We start from the raw sequence: 19,581 nt of genomic DNA, 5'->3' as shown, positions 1-19,581 counted from the left end.
ACGAGAGGGGAGTGCATCTTCATACCTTTGAAGATCGTGATGCAGAAGCGTTGAAGAATGCGGTCGGTGGAGTCGTACACGAAGCAATTCAGATCGCGGCCGAATCCGATCTAAGCACCGAACAACGGTGCATCCGCGTTCAACACACGTGCAGCCAGGTGACGTCTCCCGCGCCTTGATCCAGCAAGGAGAGAGGGAGAGGTTGGGGAAGACTCCGTCCAGTAGCAGCACGACGGCGTGGTGGTGGTGGAGGAGCGTGGCACTCCAGCAGGGCTTCGCCAAGCACTACGAGAGACGAGGAGGGAGAGGGGTAGGGCTGCGCCAAGAGAGAGGGAGACTCGTGTCTCTGGCAGCCCCAAAACCCCCACTATATATAGGGGAAGGGGAGGGGGGCCGGCCCCCTAGATCCATCTAGAGGGGGGCGGCGGCCCCCTTAGGGTTTCCAACTAGGGGGGCGCCCACCCCCGGGGGGTGGCAGCGGCCCCCTAGGGTTTCCAACCCTAGGCGCCTTGGGCCCTTGGGGAGCGCACCAGCCCACTAAGGGGCTGGTTCCCACCCAACTACAGCCCATTAGGTCCTTCGGGGCAGGTGGACCCTCCCGGTGGACCCCCGGAACCCCTTCGGTGGTCCCGGTACAATACCGATAAACCCCGAACCTTTCCGGTGACTGAAACTGGACTTCCCATATATAAATCTTCACCTCCAGACCATTCCGGAACTCCTCGTGATGTCTGGGATCTCATCCGGGACTCCGAACAACATTCGGTAACCACGTACATCTATTCCCTATAACCCTAGCGTCATCGAACCTTAAGTGTGTAGACCCTACGGGTTCGGGAACTATGCAGACATGACCGAGACATCTCTCCGGCCAATAACCAACAGCGGGATCTGGATACCCATGTAGGCTCCCACATGTTGCATGATGATCTCATCAGATGAACCACGATGTCAAGGATTCAATCAATCCCATATACGATTCCCTTTGTCTATCGATATAGCACTTACCCGAGATTCGATCGTCGGTATACCGATACCTTGTTCAATCTTGTTACGACAAGTCTCTTTACTCGTTCCGTAACACATCATCCCGTGACCAACCCCTTAGTCACATTGAGCTCATTACGATGATGTCTTACCGAGTGGGCCCAGAGATACCTCTCTGTCATACAGAGTGACAAATCCCAGTCTCGATTCGTGCCAACCCAACAGATACTTTCGGGGATACCCGTAGTGTACCTTTATAGCCACCCAGTTACGTTGTGACGTTTGGCACACCCAAAGTACCCTTGCGTTATCCGGGAGTTGCACAATCTCATGGTCTAAGGAAAAGATACTTGACATTAGAAAAGCTTTAGCAGACGAACTACACGATCTTGTGCTATGCTTGGGATTGGGTCTTGTCCATCACATCATTATCCTAATGATGTGATCCCGTTATCAATGATATCCTATGTCCATGGTTAGGAAACCGTAACCATCTATTGATCAACGAGCTAGTCAACTAGAGGCTCACTAGGGACATGTTGTGGTCTATGTATTCACACATGTATTACGATTTCCGGATAACACAATTATAGCATCAACAATAGACAATTATCATGAACAAGGAAATATAATAATAACCATTTTATTATTGCCTCTAGGGCATATTTCCAACATCTAGTTGGCCAAACCAAATCGATAGTTCGAAGAGACTTGCAAAGATATCAAATCATGCATATAAGAATTCAGGAGGAGATTCAAATAATATTCATAGATAAGCTGATCATAAATCCACAATTCATCGGATCTCGGCAAACACACCGCAAAAGAGTATTACATCGAATAGATCTCCAAGAACATCAACGAGAACATGGTAAGAATCAAAGAGAGAGAAGAGGCCATCTAGCTACTAGCTATGGACTCATAGGTCTATAGTAAACTACTCACGCTTCATCAGAGAGGCAATGGTGTTGATGTAGAAGCCCTCCGTGATCGAATCCCCCTCCGGCAGGACGCCGGAAAAGGGCCCTAGATGGGATCTCACGGGTACAGAAGGTTACGGCGGTGGAAAAGTGGTTTCGTGGCTCCCCTGGAAGGTTCTAGGATATTTGAGAATAAATAGGTGGAAGAAATAGGTCGGTGGAGTCATGAGGGGCCCACAAGGGTGGGGGAGCGCCCTACCCCCCTGGGCGCGCCTCCCGACCTTGTGGCCGCCTCGTGGCTTTCCTGACATGCAATCCAAGCCCTCCGGATGTCTTCTGGTCCAAGAAAAATCATCACGAAAGTTTCATTCCGTTTGGACTCCGTTTGGTATTCCTTTTCTGCGAAACTCTAAACAAGGAAAAAATAGGAACTGGCACTGGGCTCTAGGTTAATAGGTTAGTCCCAAAAATCATATAAAATAGCATATTAATGCATATAAAACATCCAAAACATATAATATAATACATGGAACAAAAAGATTATAGATACGTTGGAGACGTATCATCTGGCACCTCTACATATCCCTACTTCCCTCCGCGAAGGGCCTTTCTTTTACTTTATGCAATTTTTATTTTTAATTTGAGTCTCCATCCTCTCTTATAAAGCACCAACTAGGGGGCAATATGATCGTACTTGAGCATTGGGTATAACTAATATGCGAGTGTGTTTCATGAACGGATCAATTATTGAGCATGATGGGCTAGGGATAGCTTATTTTAGCGTTCATATTTTGAAAGACATGGTTGCTTGTTGATATGCTTGAGTATTTAAGTTATCATGTCAAAACTAGACTATTTCTTTGAACCATATAAAAGTCCAAATGTCCATGCTATAAAGAAAAGAATATGAGATGACATGTTAGGCAGCATTCCACATCAAAAAATTTGTTTCTATCATTTACCTACTCGGGGACGAGCAGGAATTAAGCTTGGGATGCTGATACGTCTCCAACGTATCTATAACTTTTGATTGTTCCATGATGTCATACTATCATTCTTGGATGTTTTATAATCATTTTATAGTCATTTTATATTATTTTTTGGTACTAACCTATTGACATAGTGCCAAGTGCCAGTTGCTGTTTTCTGCATGTTTTTTACATCGCAGGAAATCAATACCAAACGGAGTCCAAACGCAGCGAAACTTTTAGTGGATTTTTTTGGACCAGAAGACATCCAATGGGCTGGAGAAGCACCTGGGGGGTGCTCCGAGGGGAGCACAACCCACCAGGGCGCGCCTGGAGGCCCAGGCGCGCCCAGGTGGTTTGTGCCCACCTCGGGTGCCCCCTGAACCGCCTCTTTGCTCTATAAATACCCCAATATTCCAGAAACCCTAAGGGAGTCGACGAAAATCAATTCCAGCCGCCACAAGTTCCAGAACCACCAGATCCAATCTAGAAACCATCACGGAGGGGTTCATCATGTCCATTGGCGCCTCTCCGATGATGGGTGAGTAGTTCTTTGTAGACCTACGGGTCCGTAGTTAGTAGCTAGATGGCTTCTTCTCTCTCTCGTTTGATTCTCAATACAATGGTCTCTCGGAGATCCATATGATGTAACTTTTTGCGGTGTGTTTGTTGGGATCAGATGAACTTTGAGTTTATGATCAGATCTATATTTTTATCCATGAAAGTTATTTGAGTCTTCTTTGATCTCTTATATGCATGATTGCTTATAGCCTCGTATTTCTTCTCCGATATTTGGGTTTTGTTTGGCCAACTTGATCTATTTATCTTGCAATGGGAAGAGGTGCTTTGTAATGGGTTCGATCTTACAGTGCTTGATCCCAGTGACAGAAAGGGAACCGACACGTATGTATCTTTGCTATTAAGGATAACAAGATGGGGTCTATTTCTACATAAATAGATCTTGTCTACATCATGTCATCGTTCTTATTACATTACTCCATTTCTCCATGAACTTAATACACTAGATGCATGCTGGATAGCGGTCGATGTGTGGAGTAATAGTAGTAGATGCAGGCAGGAGTCGGTCTACTAATATTGGACGTGATGCCTATATAATGATCATTGCCTAGATATCGTCATGATTATTTGAAGTTCTATCAATTGCCCAACAGTAATTTGTTTACCCACCGTTTGCTATTTTCTCAAGAGAAGCCACTAGTGAAATCTATGGCCCCGGGTCTCTTCTTTATTATATTTTCCTTTGTGATCTATTTTCCTTTGCTTTTATTTTTAGATCTATTAAACTAAAAATACAAAAATATCTTGCTGCAGTTTATTTTATTTGGCGTTCGATCTATCAATCTATTACAATTTTCTCCCCTCAACTCGCCAATTTCTGGCGCCGTTACCCGAAAGGGATTGACAACCCCTTTAACACGTCGGGTTGCGAGTATTTGTTATTTGTGTGCAGGTGTTGTTTACTTAGTGTTGCTTGGTTCTCCTACTTGTTCGATAACCTTGGTCTCATCACTGAGGTAAATACCTACCGTTGTTGTGCTGCATCATCCCTTCCTCTTTGGGGAAATACCGACGTAGTTCAAGCAAACATCAATTTGCTACAAAATTATGCTCTCTTCATCCCATTACTTGTGAACTTTGCAATAGAGTTGGTCATCTTAATTTTCAATGCATACTTTTTCATGATCGAATCGTGACCAAATATTGCAATAACTTGATCACCCTTGAACTTTGTAATGAACTTTGTTTAATTTTGGGGTTGAAGAATTGTCACATAAAAATAGTTGGTTTGAAGCGTTCATATTCACCGACCATGCTGAAACTACTCTTAAAGAAATCTATATGTTTTGCGTCGTAAATTGCAGTGAGAATGCTTATATTGCCAACTATAGAAAGATGGGAAAACCATTAGAATATAAAAGAAATACTAATGGAAGGGTAAAGCTCTCCACTTTCCCTCCTATTGTCTCTCGTGATGAAACATGTTACGAGAATGAGCTTCCTATGCAACCAATCTCATCAATAAGGAGCTCCAAAAAGTTGATTAAACCCACACATGATGTGGAAAAGAAAAAGAAAAGACGGAGAAGCAAAGGTAAAAAGGTATCCCTCCCAAATGAAGTTGCTCCTACTATTGTTATGCCTCATGAGAGTGAATCAAAATAAATATGGAAGATGATATACTTGATGATGACATTAATTATTTGCCTTATGGTACAACGTCCGAAGAAACTATTGAGGATGATTTTGTTATGCCTATTACTCATTGTGATGATTATGATTGGGAAAGTAATGATACTTGTTATAATCTTGAGAATATTTTTGGCACCAACTTAGAAAATTGTGATGATAATAATTGTTATACTATTGGTGTTATTCAAACTATTAATGATGAGAGTGATTATGCCTATGATATGTAAAGCCACAAGCTTGGGGATGCTATGTTTGATGAGAATGACATGTTTGAGAATTTATTTGCTGCAATTAATGTTCGTCCCAAGCTTGGAAATGCTATGTTTAATGAAGATGATATTTTTAGTCCACCAAGTTTTGATGTGCAAATTTATTATGATGATAGCATGCCTCCTATGTATGATGATTGCAATATTTATGAAAGTGAGTTTGGAAGAGTGTCAACTCTAGGTAATAATGATCCCACTATTTTGGAGGGTGTTGAATCTTTTTATACAGATAAAAGTGGATTTGGAGAGGTCATGACTTTATTTAGTAATGATTCCACTAACTTGGAAGAGGTCTCAATTGATTATGATGAGAACGAAGTTGCTACTTATGATGATTATTGTGATGACACTTATGTTATAAAAAGTAGTGATGATTATATTTATAAAACTTGTCATGATTATGATTACCCTTTTTCTGAACATTATTCTTTTATTATGGAAACAATTTATAGTATTCGAGTTTCTTATGATACTCCCACTATTCTAAATGAGAAGAATTTTGCTTATGTGAATAGTAGTAAAATTTCTATGCTTGTAGATCATGAAAATAATTCTTTGTGTGATAGCTATATTGTTGAATTCATTCATGATGCTACTGAAAATTATTATGAGGGAGGGATCTATGCTTGTAGGAGTTGCAATAATATCAAGTTTCCTCTCTATGTGTTTAAAGTTTTGAAGTCATGCTTGTTTTGCCTTCCTATGCTAGTTGATTCTTGTTCCCATAAATTGTTTGCTCGCAAAATCCCTATGCATAGGAAGTGGGTTAGACTTAAATGTGGTAGTCATATTCTTCATGATGCTCCCATTATGTTTCAATTCTTATCTTTTATATGAGCATCAATGAAATCATCATGCCTAGCTAGGGGCGTTAAACAATAGCGCTTGTTGAGAGGCAACCCAATTTTATAATGTGTTTCTTGTTTTTGCTTCTGTTTTTCAATAAATACACAATATTACTTCTATAGTAATTGTTTTTTGGTGTTTTAATTAGTGTTTGAGCCAAGTAAGACCTTTGGGGTGGTCTATGGTGATAGTTAACTTGATTCTGTGCAAAAACAAAAACTTTTGCTCTCAGTCTAGGAATTTTGAAAATTCACTGGAACGTGCTTTTGATCTATTTTTTTACACAAGATTGATATACAAATTGCCTAGATTCTCCTGATTATTTAGAATTTTGGGAGTTACACAAGTATATGAAGTTTCCAGATTACTATAGACTGTTCTGTTTTTGACAGATTCTGTTTTCTTTGTGTTGTTTGCTTATTTTGATGAATCTATGGGTTGTATCGGAGGGTATGAACCATGGAGAAGTTGGAATACAGTAGAGATAACACCAATATAAAATTGGAATGAGGTCATAACAGTACCTAAGTGGTGATTTGCTTTATTATACTAACGGAGCTTACGAGTTCTCTGTTGAGTTTTGTGTTGTGAAGTTTTCAAGTTTTGGGTAAAGTTTTGATGGACTATGGAATAAGGAGTGGCAAGATCCTAAGCTTGGGGATGCCCAAGGCACCCCAAGGTAATATTCAAGGACAACCAAGCATCTAAGCTTGGGGATGCCCCGGATGGCATCCCCTCTTTCGTCTTCAATCCATCGGTAAATTTACTTGTGGCCATATTTTATCCACCACATGATATGTGCTTTGCTTGGAGCGTCTTGTATGATATGGGTCTTTGCTTTTTAGTTTTCCACAATCATATTGATGAACACACCTTTTGAGAGAGACACGCATGAATCGTGAATTTATTAGAATACCCTATATGCTTCACTTATATCTTTTGATCTGGCTAGTTGCTCTAGTGCTTCACTTACATCTTTTTAGAGCACGGCGGTGGTTTTATTTTGAAGAAATTGATGAACTCTCATGCTTCACTTATATTATTTTGAGAGTATTTAAACAGCATGGTAATTTGCTTAGGTTATGAATTTAGTCCTAATATGATGGGCATCCAAGAGGAATATAATAAAAACTTTCATATTAAGTGCATTGAATACTATGAGAAGTTTGATTCCTTATGATTGTTTTGAGATATAAAGATGGTGATATTAGAGTCATGCTAGTGAGTAATTATGGATTGTAGAAATACTTGTGTTAAAGTTTGTGATTCCCGTAGCATGCACGTATGGTGAACCGTTATGTAACGAAGTTGGAGCATAATTTATTTATTGATTGTCTTCCTTATGAGTGGCGGTCGGGGATGAGCGATGGTCTTTTCCTACCAATCTATCCCCCTAGGAGCATGCGTGTAGTACTTTGTTTCAATGACTAATAGATTTTTGCAATAAGTATGTGAGTTCTTTATGACTATTGCTGAGTCCATGGATTATACACACTCTCACCCTTCCATCATTGCTAGCCTCTCTAGTACCACGCAACTTTCACCGGTACCATACACCCACCATATACCTTCCTCAAAACAGCCACCATACCTACCTATTATGGCAGTTCCATAGCCATTCCGAGATATATTGCCATGCAACTTCCACCGTTCCGTTTTACTATGACACACTTCATCATTGTCATATTGCTTTGCATAATCATGTAGTTGACATAGTATTTGTGGCAAAGCCACCATTCATAATTTTTATACATGTCACTCTCGAGTCATTGCACATCCCGGTACACCGCCGGAGGCATTCACATAGAGTCATATCTTTTGTTCTAGTATTGAGTTGTAATTCTTGAGTTGTAAAGTAAATAAATGTGTGATGATCATCATTATTAGAGCATTGTCCCATGTGAGGAAAGGATGATGGCGACTATGATTCCCCCTCAAGTCGGGATGAGACTTCGGACGAAAAATAAAGAAAATAAAAAAAAAAGAAAAAAGGAGAGAGGCCAAAGAGCCCAAAATAAAAAAATGAGAGAAAAGAGAGAAGGGGCAGTGCTACTATCCTTTTACCACACTTGTGCTTCAAAGTAGCACCACGATCTTCATGATGGAGAGTCTCCTATTTTGTCACTTTCATATACTAGTGGGAATTTTTCATTATAGAACTTTGCTTGTATATTCCAATGATGGGCTTTCTCAAATTGCCCTAGGTCTTCATGAGCAAGCAAGTTGGATGCACACCCACTTAGTTTCTTTTTTAGCTTTCATACACTTATAGCTCTAGTGCATCCGTTGCATGGCAATCCCTACTCACTCACATTGATATCTATTGATGGGCATCTCCATAGCCCGTTGATACGCCTAGTTAATGTGAGACTGTCTCCTTCTTTTTGTCTTCTCCACAACCACCGTGTTCTATTCCACCTACAGTGCTATGTCCATGGCTCATGCTCATGTATTGCGTGAAAGTTGAAAAGGTTTGAGAACATCAAATGTATGAAACAATTGCTTGGCTTGTCATCGGGGTTGTGCATAATTTAAATACTTTGTGTGATGAAGATGGAGCATAGTCAGACTATATGATTTTGTAGGGATAACTTTCTTTGGCCATGTTATTTTGAGAAGACATGATTGCCTTATTAGTATGCTTAAAGTATTATTGTTTTTATGTCAATATTAAACTTTTGTTTTGAATCTTATGGATCTGAATATTCTTGCCACAATAGAGAAGATTACATTGATAAATATGTTAGGTAGCATTCCACATCAAAAAATCTATTTTTATCATTTACCTACTTGAGGACGAGCAGGAATTAAGCTTGGGGATGCTTGATACGTCTACAACGTATCTATATTTTTTTATTGTTCCATGCTATTATATTATCCATCTTGGATGTTTTATATGCATTTATATGCTATTTTATATTATTTTTGGGACTAACCTATTAACCTAGAGCCCAGTGCTAGTTTCTGTTTTTCCTTGTTTTTGAGTTTTACAGAAAAGGAATACCAAACGGAGTCCAAATGAGCTGAAACTTTATGATGATTTTTTATGGACTAGAAGAAGCCCACGAAGTATCGGAGATGGACCACAGGAGTCCCGAGGCAGCCACAAGGGTGGAGGGCGCCCCCCTAGGGCGCGCCCCCCTACCTTGTCGCTGCCCCGTGGACCCCCCCCCTGACGTGAAACCGACGCCAAAAAATCCTATAAATAGAGAAACTTCCAGAAAGAAACCTAGATCGGGAGTTCTACCGCCGCAAGCCTCTGTAGCCACGAAAAACCAATCGGGAGCCCGTTCCGGCACCCCGCCGGAGGGGGAAGCCATCACCGGTGGCCATCTTCATCATCCCGGCAGTCTCCATGACGAGGAGGGAGTAGTTCACCCTCGGGGTTGAGGGTATGTACCAGTAGCTATGTATTTGATCTCTCTCTCTCTCTCGTGTTCTCGTTATGGCACGATCTTGATGTACCGCGAGCTTTGTTATTATAGTTGGATCATATGGTGTTTCTCCCCCTCTATCTTCTTGTGATGAATTGAGTTTTACCTTTGAGGTTTCACTATTATCGGATTGAATACTATTATGGATTTGAAAACACTTGATGTATGTCTTGCGTGGGATACCCGTGGTGACAATGGGGTGTTCTATTGATTTGCTTGATGTATATTTTGGCACTCAACTCGTGGATTCCCGAGGTGACATTGGGGTAATCTATGCATAGGGGTTGATGCACATTTTCGTCCTTGTTTCTCCGGTAGAAATCTTGGAGCACTCTTTGAGGTTCTTTGTGTTGGATTGAATATTATGAATCTGAAGTTGTTTGATGCATATCATATAACTGACCCACGGATACTTGAGGTGACATTGTAGTATCTAGGTGACATTAGGGTTGATTGATGTGTATCATATGGTGTTATTTTACTACGAACTCTAGGGCTGTTTGTGACACTTATAGGATTAGCTCAATGGATTGATCGGAAAGAATAACTTTGAGGTGGTTTCGTACCCTACAAGCAATTTCATCTTATGTTCTCCGCGATGGGAACTTTGGAGTAACTCTTTGTCGCATGTTGAGGGATTGCCATATGATCTAATTATGTTATCATTGTTGAGAGAACTTGCACTAGTGAAAGTATGAGCCCTAGGCCTTGTTTCCAAGCATTGCAATGCCGTTTTCGCACACTTTTGTTACTAGTTACCTTGTTGTTTTTATATTTTCAGATTACAAAAACCTATACCTACTATCCATATTACACTTGTACACCATCTCTTCGCCGAACTAGTTCACCTATACAATTTACCATTGTATTGGGTGTGTTGGGGACACAAGAGACTCTTTGTTATTTGGTTGCAGGGTTGTTTGAGAGAGACCATCTTCATCCTACGCCTCCCACGGATTAATAAACCTTAGGTCATCCACTTGAGGAAAAATTGCTACTGTCCTACAAAACTCTGCGCTTGGAGGCCCAACACGAGTCTACAAGAAGAAGGTTGCGTAGTAGACATCACCAGCTCCTCCACCGACACATACACGTGAGTCTCGTAGCACACCTCCTATTAAGACACATAGCATGCTCACCCACGTGAAACGAGCATCGTCCTTCCCGTCGATCGACTAAACCTTTATGTCATCCACACTACCATTTCCCCTATTCCGAAAACATATGGACGTGCTCTCCATGATCCACTTTGGTGCACTGCCATGACCAATGAGTACATGCGCATGGACTTCAGTTCCTTGTCCGGTCGGTGCTAATATTGTTTTAGCAAAATGGATCTTCAAGCACAAGTTTGTGGTGGATGGCAGCCTAGCTTACTCACAACAAGGCGTGTTGGGTTGTCAGTGGTTTCTCCCAGCAGTCAGGCATCAACTTCGACGTCATATCACATGCCTCGGCCATTGCACCAACTCGACGTCAAGAATGACTTTCTCCATGGCACTCTTGATGAGGAGGTGTACTGCGAGCAGCCCCTGGTTTCATCGACGTGACTTGACCTCGCCATGTTTGTCATCTCCACAAGTCCTTGTATGGCCTCAAGCGGGCCCCTCGGGTGTTGTACTAGTGTTTCGCTCACTACACTCATCGTCTCGGCTTCTCTAGGACGCTTCCTTGTTCGTCTTTTGGCGCGGTGGCAAGCTTGCATACATTATGTTTTATGCTGTCGACATCATCATCACCGCATGTTTGTCGAGCCTGCTACATCACATCACCGACCTCCTCCATGACAGATCCGGGGATTTGTCCTACATCCTCGAGATTTCCGTCACTCGGTCTACCTCAGGGATGTTACTCTGTTAACGCCAATATGCCGTCGATGTTCTCCAGCGTGCCAGCATGGTCGATTGCAACCCCCGCACCACCCTCATTGACACGCGCTACAAGTTCTCGGTCGACGAGGGATCTCTCCACTCTGACCATGGAGTACCGCAGCTTCGCTGAAGCGCTTCAGTATCTTACACTGACGTGCCCCGACAACGCCCATGTCCTCCAGCAAGCATGCCTTTACATGCATGCTCCCCGTGAGACACATCTCAACCTTGTGAAATCGATCCTCTGGTACATCAGGGGTACCCTTGATCTTGGTCTTCGCTTCACGTGACTTCGACCCTCTCTGGCGGCATACTCTGACGCCAACTAGGTCGGCTGCCCTAACACTCGATGCTCCACGTTGGGATATTGTGTATATTTCAGCGAAAAACTCGTCTCATGGTATTCTAAGTGCCAGACTACTATCTCCTGCTCCAGCACATAGGCTGAGTATCGTGCTGCCACCCATATTGACGCTGAGTGTTTTTGGCATCGCAACTTCTTCAAGAGCTTCATCGCCCTTACGCTCCGCGACCGTCGTCTTCTATGATAATGTTAGTGTTGTGTACATGGATTCCAACCCGGCGCAACATTGTCTCACCAAACATATCAAGATCGACATCCACTTCATGCAAGAGAAGGTATCTCTTGGTCAGGTATGAGTTCTCCATGTGTCGCCTGGTCAGCAGTTCGCCAACATCCTAACCAATGGACTACCGTCCCAACTATTCATGTACTTTCTATACGGTCTATGTGTTCGCCCTCCCGATGATGCATAGACTGAGGAGGGGGTGTTAAAGTATATTCCATGTATAGTTTGTTAGGCAATCTCAATGCTGTCAATATTCGGTATTTAAGATTTATTATATTCTTGCCTTGCAAGACACCCCGTACATGTGCTATAAATATATACGAGTGAAACACCCCAAACATGGCAATTTCCCTCAATTAGTTAGTTGTCTACACCTTCGTCAAGACCATCTCCGAGTCATTGGTCAGAAAAGAGCTCACTTGGTCCAAAGGCAAGGAGCTAGAAAGGATGCGGAGATGACATTTGGAGTGTTCCATGCCTGATTTGCAGTTCTTCAAGGTTCTACAAAACTATGGGGTCAAGAAACCTTGTGGGAGGTGATGACAGCTTGTGTGATCGTGCACAACATGATTGTGGAGGATATGGGCGAAGGATCTGCCAGAAGTCCAGAATTTGCGAACAAGGGTGATCATATCCAACTTCCAGCTCAGAATCCGACCGCGTTTGAGGAATTTGTCTGAATGCATCAACAAATTCGGCATTGAGGAACTCATAAACAGCTTAAGAATGGTATGATTGGGCATTTACAAGAGCGTAAAGGGGATAACTAGAACATATGTTGAATTCAAGTTTGACTATTTTATTCGAAAACCTAATGTTGGATTGTAATATTTAAATTTCAACTAGTGTTGCACTTGGATATTTTCACTACTCGAAGAATTATGCCCATCTATAGTTATTTCGGAGTACCAGGGTAGTAGAAAAGGAAAAGGTGGGCGGACAAGGGCGGACGTTTGATGAATAGAGTTGGATGACCGACTCTCGTACACTCCATCCACGGCCGGATAGTGAGTCCGATTTAGGGGACTGGGTCGGAGATGCCTTTAAGACCTTCGATTTTGACACATTGGAGAACAGGATATTTCTCGATTTTCCTTTCTTGTGAAATTCCATAGATAAATGCATGTAGAAGGACAAGCAAAGAGAGGTTGATTGATGCGAGATCTTTTCTACACCCAAAAGGACAGATTGACCGCGTGGCCTGCAAATTGAGCATTTGCGTAAAAGTCATAGCTTTCTGGCACCACAGAAGTACATACACGTCGATGTTACCGATGCTCCGTTTATAATCAATGCCGATGGAGAACTCCAATTTCTCGAACCCAAAGGCAGAATGATAAGCACGTTTCGACAAATGAATCTGCATGCAACGAATCTGCACCTCGCTCCATCTCCATTTTGTTGCTACCTCAGTTAGCCTCCGGTAGCCCGCCTAGCTAGCTTCCGAACGTTACAGAACAAACATTGGATCTACTCACAGCTAGCCAGGCAGCAACGCCCATGCTAGTACTGTACGTAGCAGCAGCGACACATTGACACGGGCCGGCTGACCGTTCGGTGCTGCGCGCGCGCGCGGTGCAAACAAACATCCATGCATACGCGGCGCTGCTCGGACCACGCCTTCGTTGGCTGCGAAACCTGTTGAACATGACCCATCCCGCGACGCAGAGGCGCAAACCCCGATCTCTATCGGCTCAGGATAAGTACAGTTCAACCGGCACCGCGCTAGTCCAGCACTCCATCCAGCCTCGGCCCGTGCTGCCAACCAGTACCACTCGATCGCCACAGCTTCGTTATTCACTTCAGTGCTGTCTCGTCATGGCGCTCGGTGGTCTGTTCGGCACGGCGGCGGTGGCCGTGGTCGTGTCGCTGGCGGTCCACGTCGCGCTCAACTGCCCCATCCAGCCGGTCCCGTCGCCGCCGCCGCCCGCCGCGCGCTACCCGCCTAATAACCTCCTCCAGGTCAGTAGTCCGCTCCTTGCCACGGCGCCCGCGTGTGCTAGAGTAATCTTGCCGTGTTCATGCCGCGTACCGATGGCCTGATGGTCTGGTATATGCAGGGGCTGGAGAAGCTGGGGGAAGGGCAGCTGAGCGCGCCGGAGGACGTGTACGTGGACGCGGCGGCGGGAGGGACGCTGTACACGGCGACGAGGGACGGGTGGCTGCAGAGGATGCACCCCAACGGGTCGTGGGAGCAGTGGCGGTTCGTCGGCGGCACGGGCCTGCTCGGCATCGCGCCCTCCGCCGACGGCAGCGTGCTCGTCTGCGACGCCGACAAGGTATGTATGTAAACAGGATCGATCGCCCGGCGCCAGCTGTTGCATGCGCCGCGTGACAGAATCGTTTGTACCACGAACAATCATTTCAACTGTTCGAAAATTTCTCCGTTGGTGTGGGTTTGGCAGGGGCTGCTGAGAGTTGAAGAGGGCCGCGTGACCATCCTCGCCTCAACGGTCGGAGGCTCCACGATCAGGTTCGGTTCGTCTTCGTTCGATCGTGGAGAAAACTGCAACGTGTCCTGTGGCTGTACGTACTGATAGTTTTGCCCCGTTCCTCCACGCGGTCAGGTTCGCCGACGAGGCGATCGAGGCATCCGACGGCACGGTGTACTTCAGCGATGCCAGCACCAGGTTCGGCTTCGACCGGTGGTTCCATGCCTACGTCGAGTCCCAACCCACCGGCCGCCTCCTCAAGTACGACCCGCGCACCGGCAAGGCGTCCGTCGCGCTAGACAACCTCGCCTTCGCCAACGGCGTCGCCCTGTCGCGGGACGAGGCCTTCGTCATCGTCTGCGAGACAGGGAGGTAAGCACCTGGGCACGCCCTGCAGTCCGCTCTACTCAGTCTTGCTGCAGGCAGCAGCTCAATTCTGTGAGGTGCAGGTTCAAATGCACGAGGCTGTGGCTGAAAGGGGACAAGGCCGGGCAGGCGGAGACGTTCGTCGACGACCTTCCGGGGTCTCCGGATAACATCCAGCTAGCGCCAGACGGCTCCTTCTGGGTCGCCCTTATCCAGGTTAGTGTACACCTCAGCTCACCAACTTGTAACGGAGGCCAGTTTAACCATCTACTATCTGACGAAAAGCAGCGTCTCGTAATTCTTGGTTGCTCAATCTGAATATGCATGCAGAGGTCGCCGTGGCTGGACCTGGTCATGCGCTGGACGTTCACGAAGAGGGTAGTCGCCTCGTTCCCGGCGCTGCTCGACGCGGTCCACGCCGCGGGGAAGGGGGCGATGGTGGCGCAGGTGTCGGAGGACGGCGAGGTCCTCCGCGTGCTCGACGACTCCGAAGGGAAGGTGATCAACTTCATCACCTCAGTGACGGAGTTCAACGGAGACCTCTTCTTCGGGAGCCTCGCGACCAACTTCGTGGGCAAGCTATCTCTGGCCAAGGTGGCACAGGCACAGGGCCAGGCGGCGGCTTCTTCCTAGTTCCTAGACAGTTAGCTTCATCATCCATCGCCATCGGACTAGTAATAAAGGCATCGGGAATCTCACTGTGGGTGACAGATTCAGCACTGTAACATGCACGGCTCCGCCGTAAGCAGTCAGATAGTAGTATCAGTCATGGTTTCAGAATTCAGCATTGTGTCATCAGAATAAGCAGTCAGGTAGTACTATCAGTTGTGGTTTCAGAGTTCAGTGATTTGTAAAAGGCTCAAATGACCGACGGATGAGCAGGTTTGTTCTGACTTTTGTGGCTGCCTGATTGAAAATTTGAAATGAGATCCCACGCTAAAACGCTACCGACTAGGAGAAATTGCAGTCCTATCAATCAAATGACAAATCACATATTACTGGCCCTCTCCGTCCAGGATGTTCTGCCCTGCAACCGGACTTTTGTAGATGCGCCTCCACACAGTTCTGAACGCTGGATAATTCTTCCTGACAACTCCCACCTGGAGCATAAATTTCACTTGCATTACTCAGAGAAAGGAGATGCGCAAAATACAGCAGCATATCCGTAGATACTGTACTGCTACAACATTAATTAGTTTCAATTGCATTACCTCGATGTCATGGCCTTGGTTATTATTCTCCAGGACGTGTCGCAGTGCAGACACTGCCATCTGGAAAACCAAGAGAGGAAGATAAATCACAATGGGCCTGAAGTGCCACTGATTCAGGAAAACTTTGGGGTACAGTCAAATAGGCCAGCTCTGCTATCTTGGAAGCGCAGGGAACCAAACTGTGACTCATAGACAAACAACTATAATTAACACCATGAGTTCAAGATGCTGCTGTACAGACAAATATTGACCGCATGATTTTCTTGGAAGCCACAAGTAGGAGTTGACGGCCTGCTGTCTGCTTTCTTAGTAAATGGCAGTACTGTTAATAATATGTCAGACAGCTATTGATAAATCAACTGAACAAGCTACAGGCTTTGTGAAAAGACATTAGGAGTACGATCAACTCGCAGACCGTCATTTTTATCCGTGTGTCCTTGTAGTATGAGGTTTTGTATATGATAATATGTCTGCTCTTTGATAATACTGTTAATGTTCTGCACTTATGCTCACCTCCATGGTTTCCTGGAATGATAAAGAAGAATTGCCCGCCATTGCTTCCTCGAGAAACTCGATAGCTTCCTGTTCCTTGAGACCTACGCTGGTTGCCTGAGGAGAGGACATCAGGAAATCTAGTTATTCAGTGTACTCATGTATACATGCTCCTAATTTATGCATGGTATCTTATAGCAAATTTTTAGCCATCCACATTACTGCTTCAGAATAAATAAATAATCATCGGCAGAACATGCGACTCTTGCATTTTGATGAATACAAGTTCATGAGCACAGCACAAAATTCTTTGATACCTTGTGGCCAAGGACTTGTCCAGCAGGATCACATGTAAAGAGCTCTGGAGTTCCTTTCTCTTCATCAATTCCCACGACCGTAGCAACTGTGAAGGAGGTTAAAAGGATTGGACTAACCAATAAGACCTTTATTAGAACATAAAGGAAATATAATATGCTGGCAAGTTTCACCACTCTCCAATACACAAAGTCAGAAGAAGTAGGACTAACCAACTCTGTAAGGTCTCATGCCAGCATGCTGGGTGCGGACTTGTGCTCTGTCTCCCAACCTGTAGACGAGCAAAATACAACTGGTTAAACGTAAAGCATGGCGTCAAATGAATGAAGTGTGCCAAGTTACTGAACAAAGGAAAGTGTACATGTAGCTCAGCACACAGAAAGTAGGCTCTGATACTAAAGTAGTACAAGCAAAATTTTGGCAGAAAATGTTCTCATCATCTCTTCCCATACCTTCAACATTATAACTGGTAAATACGCGCTGATGAATGGCGTTTTAAATGTTCTCAGGAAAATATAGTTATTGTTTTCGTCTGTGCTACCTGCGTAATGTACTTAATTAAGAGCAAATCTTACCATTGCGCCAACATCTTAGGAGGCATTTCATATCCCCACTTGTAACGGAACCCTGCAGCTTCGTTCCTTGCCTGCTGAGCTAATGCTCTCCCATCAGCTTCAGTGAAGAAAATGCCCGTCAATAATACAGAAGTAGACAGATAAAATGGCAGTGTATCATCATGTCCTGCTAAATTCTATTGGCCTCAGTGTTCTACGTAATGCTGTACTTAAGGCATATGCAGATGTTTCAGAATTAAAGTTCAGATTAAGGGGCAGGACAATTAATTGCTAGACGTTCAAATTCAATACTCCCTCCTTCCATCTATATAGGGCCTAATGCGTTTTTTAAGACCGCCTTTGACTATTGACAAAATTAATAATACATGACATGCACAATGTGAAAATTATATCATTGAAAGCTCCTTTCACACACGAATTTAACGGTGTGCTTTGTGTAAGTTGCATGTCATATATTATTGCTCTAATATTTGATCAAAGTTAGCCTCGAAAAACGCATTAGGCCCTATATAGATGGAAGGAGGGAGTACTCCAGAAGTAGAAGGAGGTACTAAGTCCAGTGCAAGCATAACAAGGATCAAAACTAGTCAGATAGATTAACTACTTACCCAAGGCAACACCCAGCTAAGATCACGATTCACGCTACTAAATTGAAGAGTTCCCTAATTAAAGACCTGGCTGACAGTCTACTGTATACGCAAGGTTTTAGACCTTCCAATGGATCATTGGATCATCATTCACAATAGTAACCAACCTGAAAAATTAAAATTACTCCCGGCTCTTCAAAGTATCCTAGAAGTGCACACTGCACAGTAGAATCAAGGTGTTCTAGCAAGTACTTCCGGATGGAAAACAAAACCCTCCATAGGTAAAGTACTACTCGATCTCGCAAGTCGCAATGCAGGTGCGAATTAATCACCAGTGGGATCAAATTGCGTGCAGGGCATTATTACACATGAGATTAGGACTGGCGGAGTCCGCACGCAGAGAGGATCGGTCACCTGGCATCCCCGTGGCGAGCATTCCAAGCCGCTCGGTGATCTGGAACAGGTGCATGAAGGCGGGGTCCGCCGTGTCCAGCAACGGGTCCTGAAATGCAACGATCGAGCACGAAATCGCCGATTACTCCCCAAAATCACGAGATGATCGTCGGTTTGCGCCCGATCGAGCAGCATTCAGAAGTGCTGGCCAGCGCGCGCGAACTCACCGCCGGTGCCTTGGTCCGCTGGGTGATGACGCAGACGGAGTCGGCGCCGCGCACGGCGACGGAGGTGATCCCCTCCAGCTTCACGGAGTTGCGGGCGTAGTCTGCGACGGACAGCACAGGAAAATCGTCACGGAGCCAGGGCGAGGGAGGCGGCGGCGCGGGGACGGAGCTCGATTTCGGGGGTGCGAGAAGCGTGCGTACTAACCGACTTGGAAGACGCGGCCCTCGGGGGAGAAGACGGTGATGCTGCGGTCGTAGCGCGGGGACTTCGCCGCGGTGCGGCGGCGGCTGCTGCTGCTTTCGCCGACGCGGCCAGACATCGCCGCTCTCGGCTCCGGCGAGGCACGTGCACTGCTGCGGGGGAGGGGAGGGGTGGGGGAGGAGGCCGGAGGAAGCGGCCTGTGTCGTGCGGGTTCTTCTTCTTCGGGTGGAAGAAAGAGGCGGCGCTTCGCTTCACTCGCTGCCGCCACTCGCTCCGCGGCCCACTTTGTTCTCGATCGATTTGCTCACCTGATTGCAGCCCAAGAGCCCCCGATTCTCGTGGACCTGCGCCACACAAAGAGCCTGGGCTGGTCTCTCAAAATAACAAGAGTTTGGGCCAGCACGGTCCAGATATCCTCCATCTCAAAAAAATGGAAGAAACCAAGTTTTGCTATTTGGCACTTGCCTGGAAAAAAAAATGGATATGTCAAATTGTAGAAGAAGGCGCAGCGCCCGGGCCGGAGACGGGGATGCGGCGGCGTCCTTGGCCAGGCCTCGCCACGAACGAGGCGCAGCGAGTGGCGACGTGACCGGTTGTGGTGTCACGGGTGGAGGCAAGGAGGAGGCTTGACGATTCGAGGTATGGGGTGGGCTGCCAGTGCCGGAGAAAAAGGGTGGGGAAGGGG

The 19,581-nt window shown here is 45.3% G+C and overlaps 2 protein-coding genes across 2 annotated transcripts; one reads left to right on the top strand and one right to left on the bottom strand.

The window, feature by feature from the left end:
* The first annotated feature begins 13,754 nt into the window (after positions 1 to 13,754).
* LOC109787019 (protein STRICTOSIDINE SYNTHASE-LIKE 4) lies at positions 13,755 to 15,836 on the top strand. Its single transcript, XM_020345579.4, has 6 exons — positions 13,755 to 14,058; positions 14,157 to 14,375; positions 14,502 to 14,569; positions 14,664 to 14,900; positions 14,978 to 15,110; positions 15,225 to 15,836. Exons 1-6 carry the CDS (start codon positions 13,915 to 13,917, stop codon positions 15,525 to 15,527), a joined length of 1,104 nt encoding a protein of 367 aa, XP_020201168.1. The 5' UTR covers positions 13,755 to 13,914; the 3' UTR covers positions 15,528 to 15,836.
* Positions 15,466 to 19,116, bottom strand: LOC109787018 (proteasome subunit alpha type-6-like). Its single transcript, XM_020345578.4, has 9 exons — positions 18,900 to 19,116; positions 18,695 to 18,795; positions 18,489 to 18,576; positions 17,488 to 17,584; positions 17,125 to 17,183; positions 16,915 to 17,000; positions 16,619 to 16,714; positions 16,106 to 16,165; positions 15,466 to 15,994 (listed from the first exon to the last, which is right to left on the bottom strand). Exons 1-9 carry the CDS (start codon positions 19,012 to 19,014, stop codon positions 15,890 to 15,892), a joined length of 807 nt encoding a protein of 268 aa, XP_020201167.1. The 5' UTR covers positions 19,015 to 19,116; the 3' UTR covers positions 15,466 to 15,889.
* Positions 19,117 to 19,581: the final 465 nt, after the last annotated feature.

The sequence above is a fragment of the Aegilops tauschii genome, chromosome 2 (assembly GCF_002575655.3).
Source record: "Aegilops tauschii subsp. strangulata cultivar AL8/78 chromosome 2, Aet v6.0, whole genome shotgun sequence".
NCBI lineage: Eukaryota > Viridiplantae > Streptophyta > Magnoliopsida > Poales > Poaceae > Aegilops > Aegilops tauschii.
This window is presented reverse-complemented; position numbering and strand designations above follow the sequence as displayed.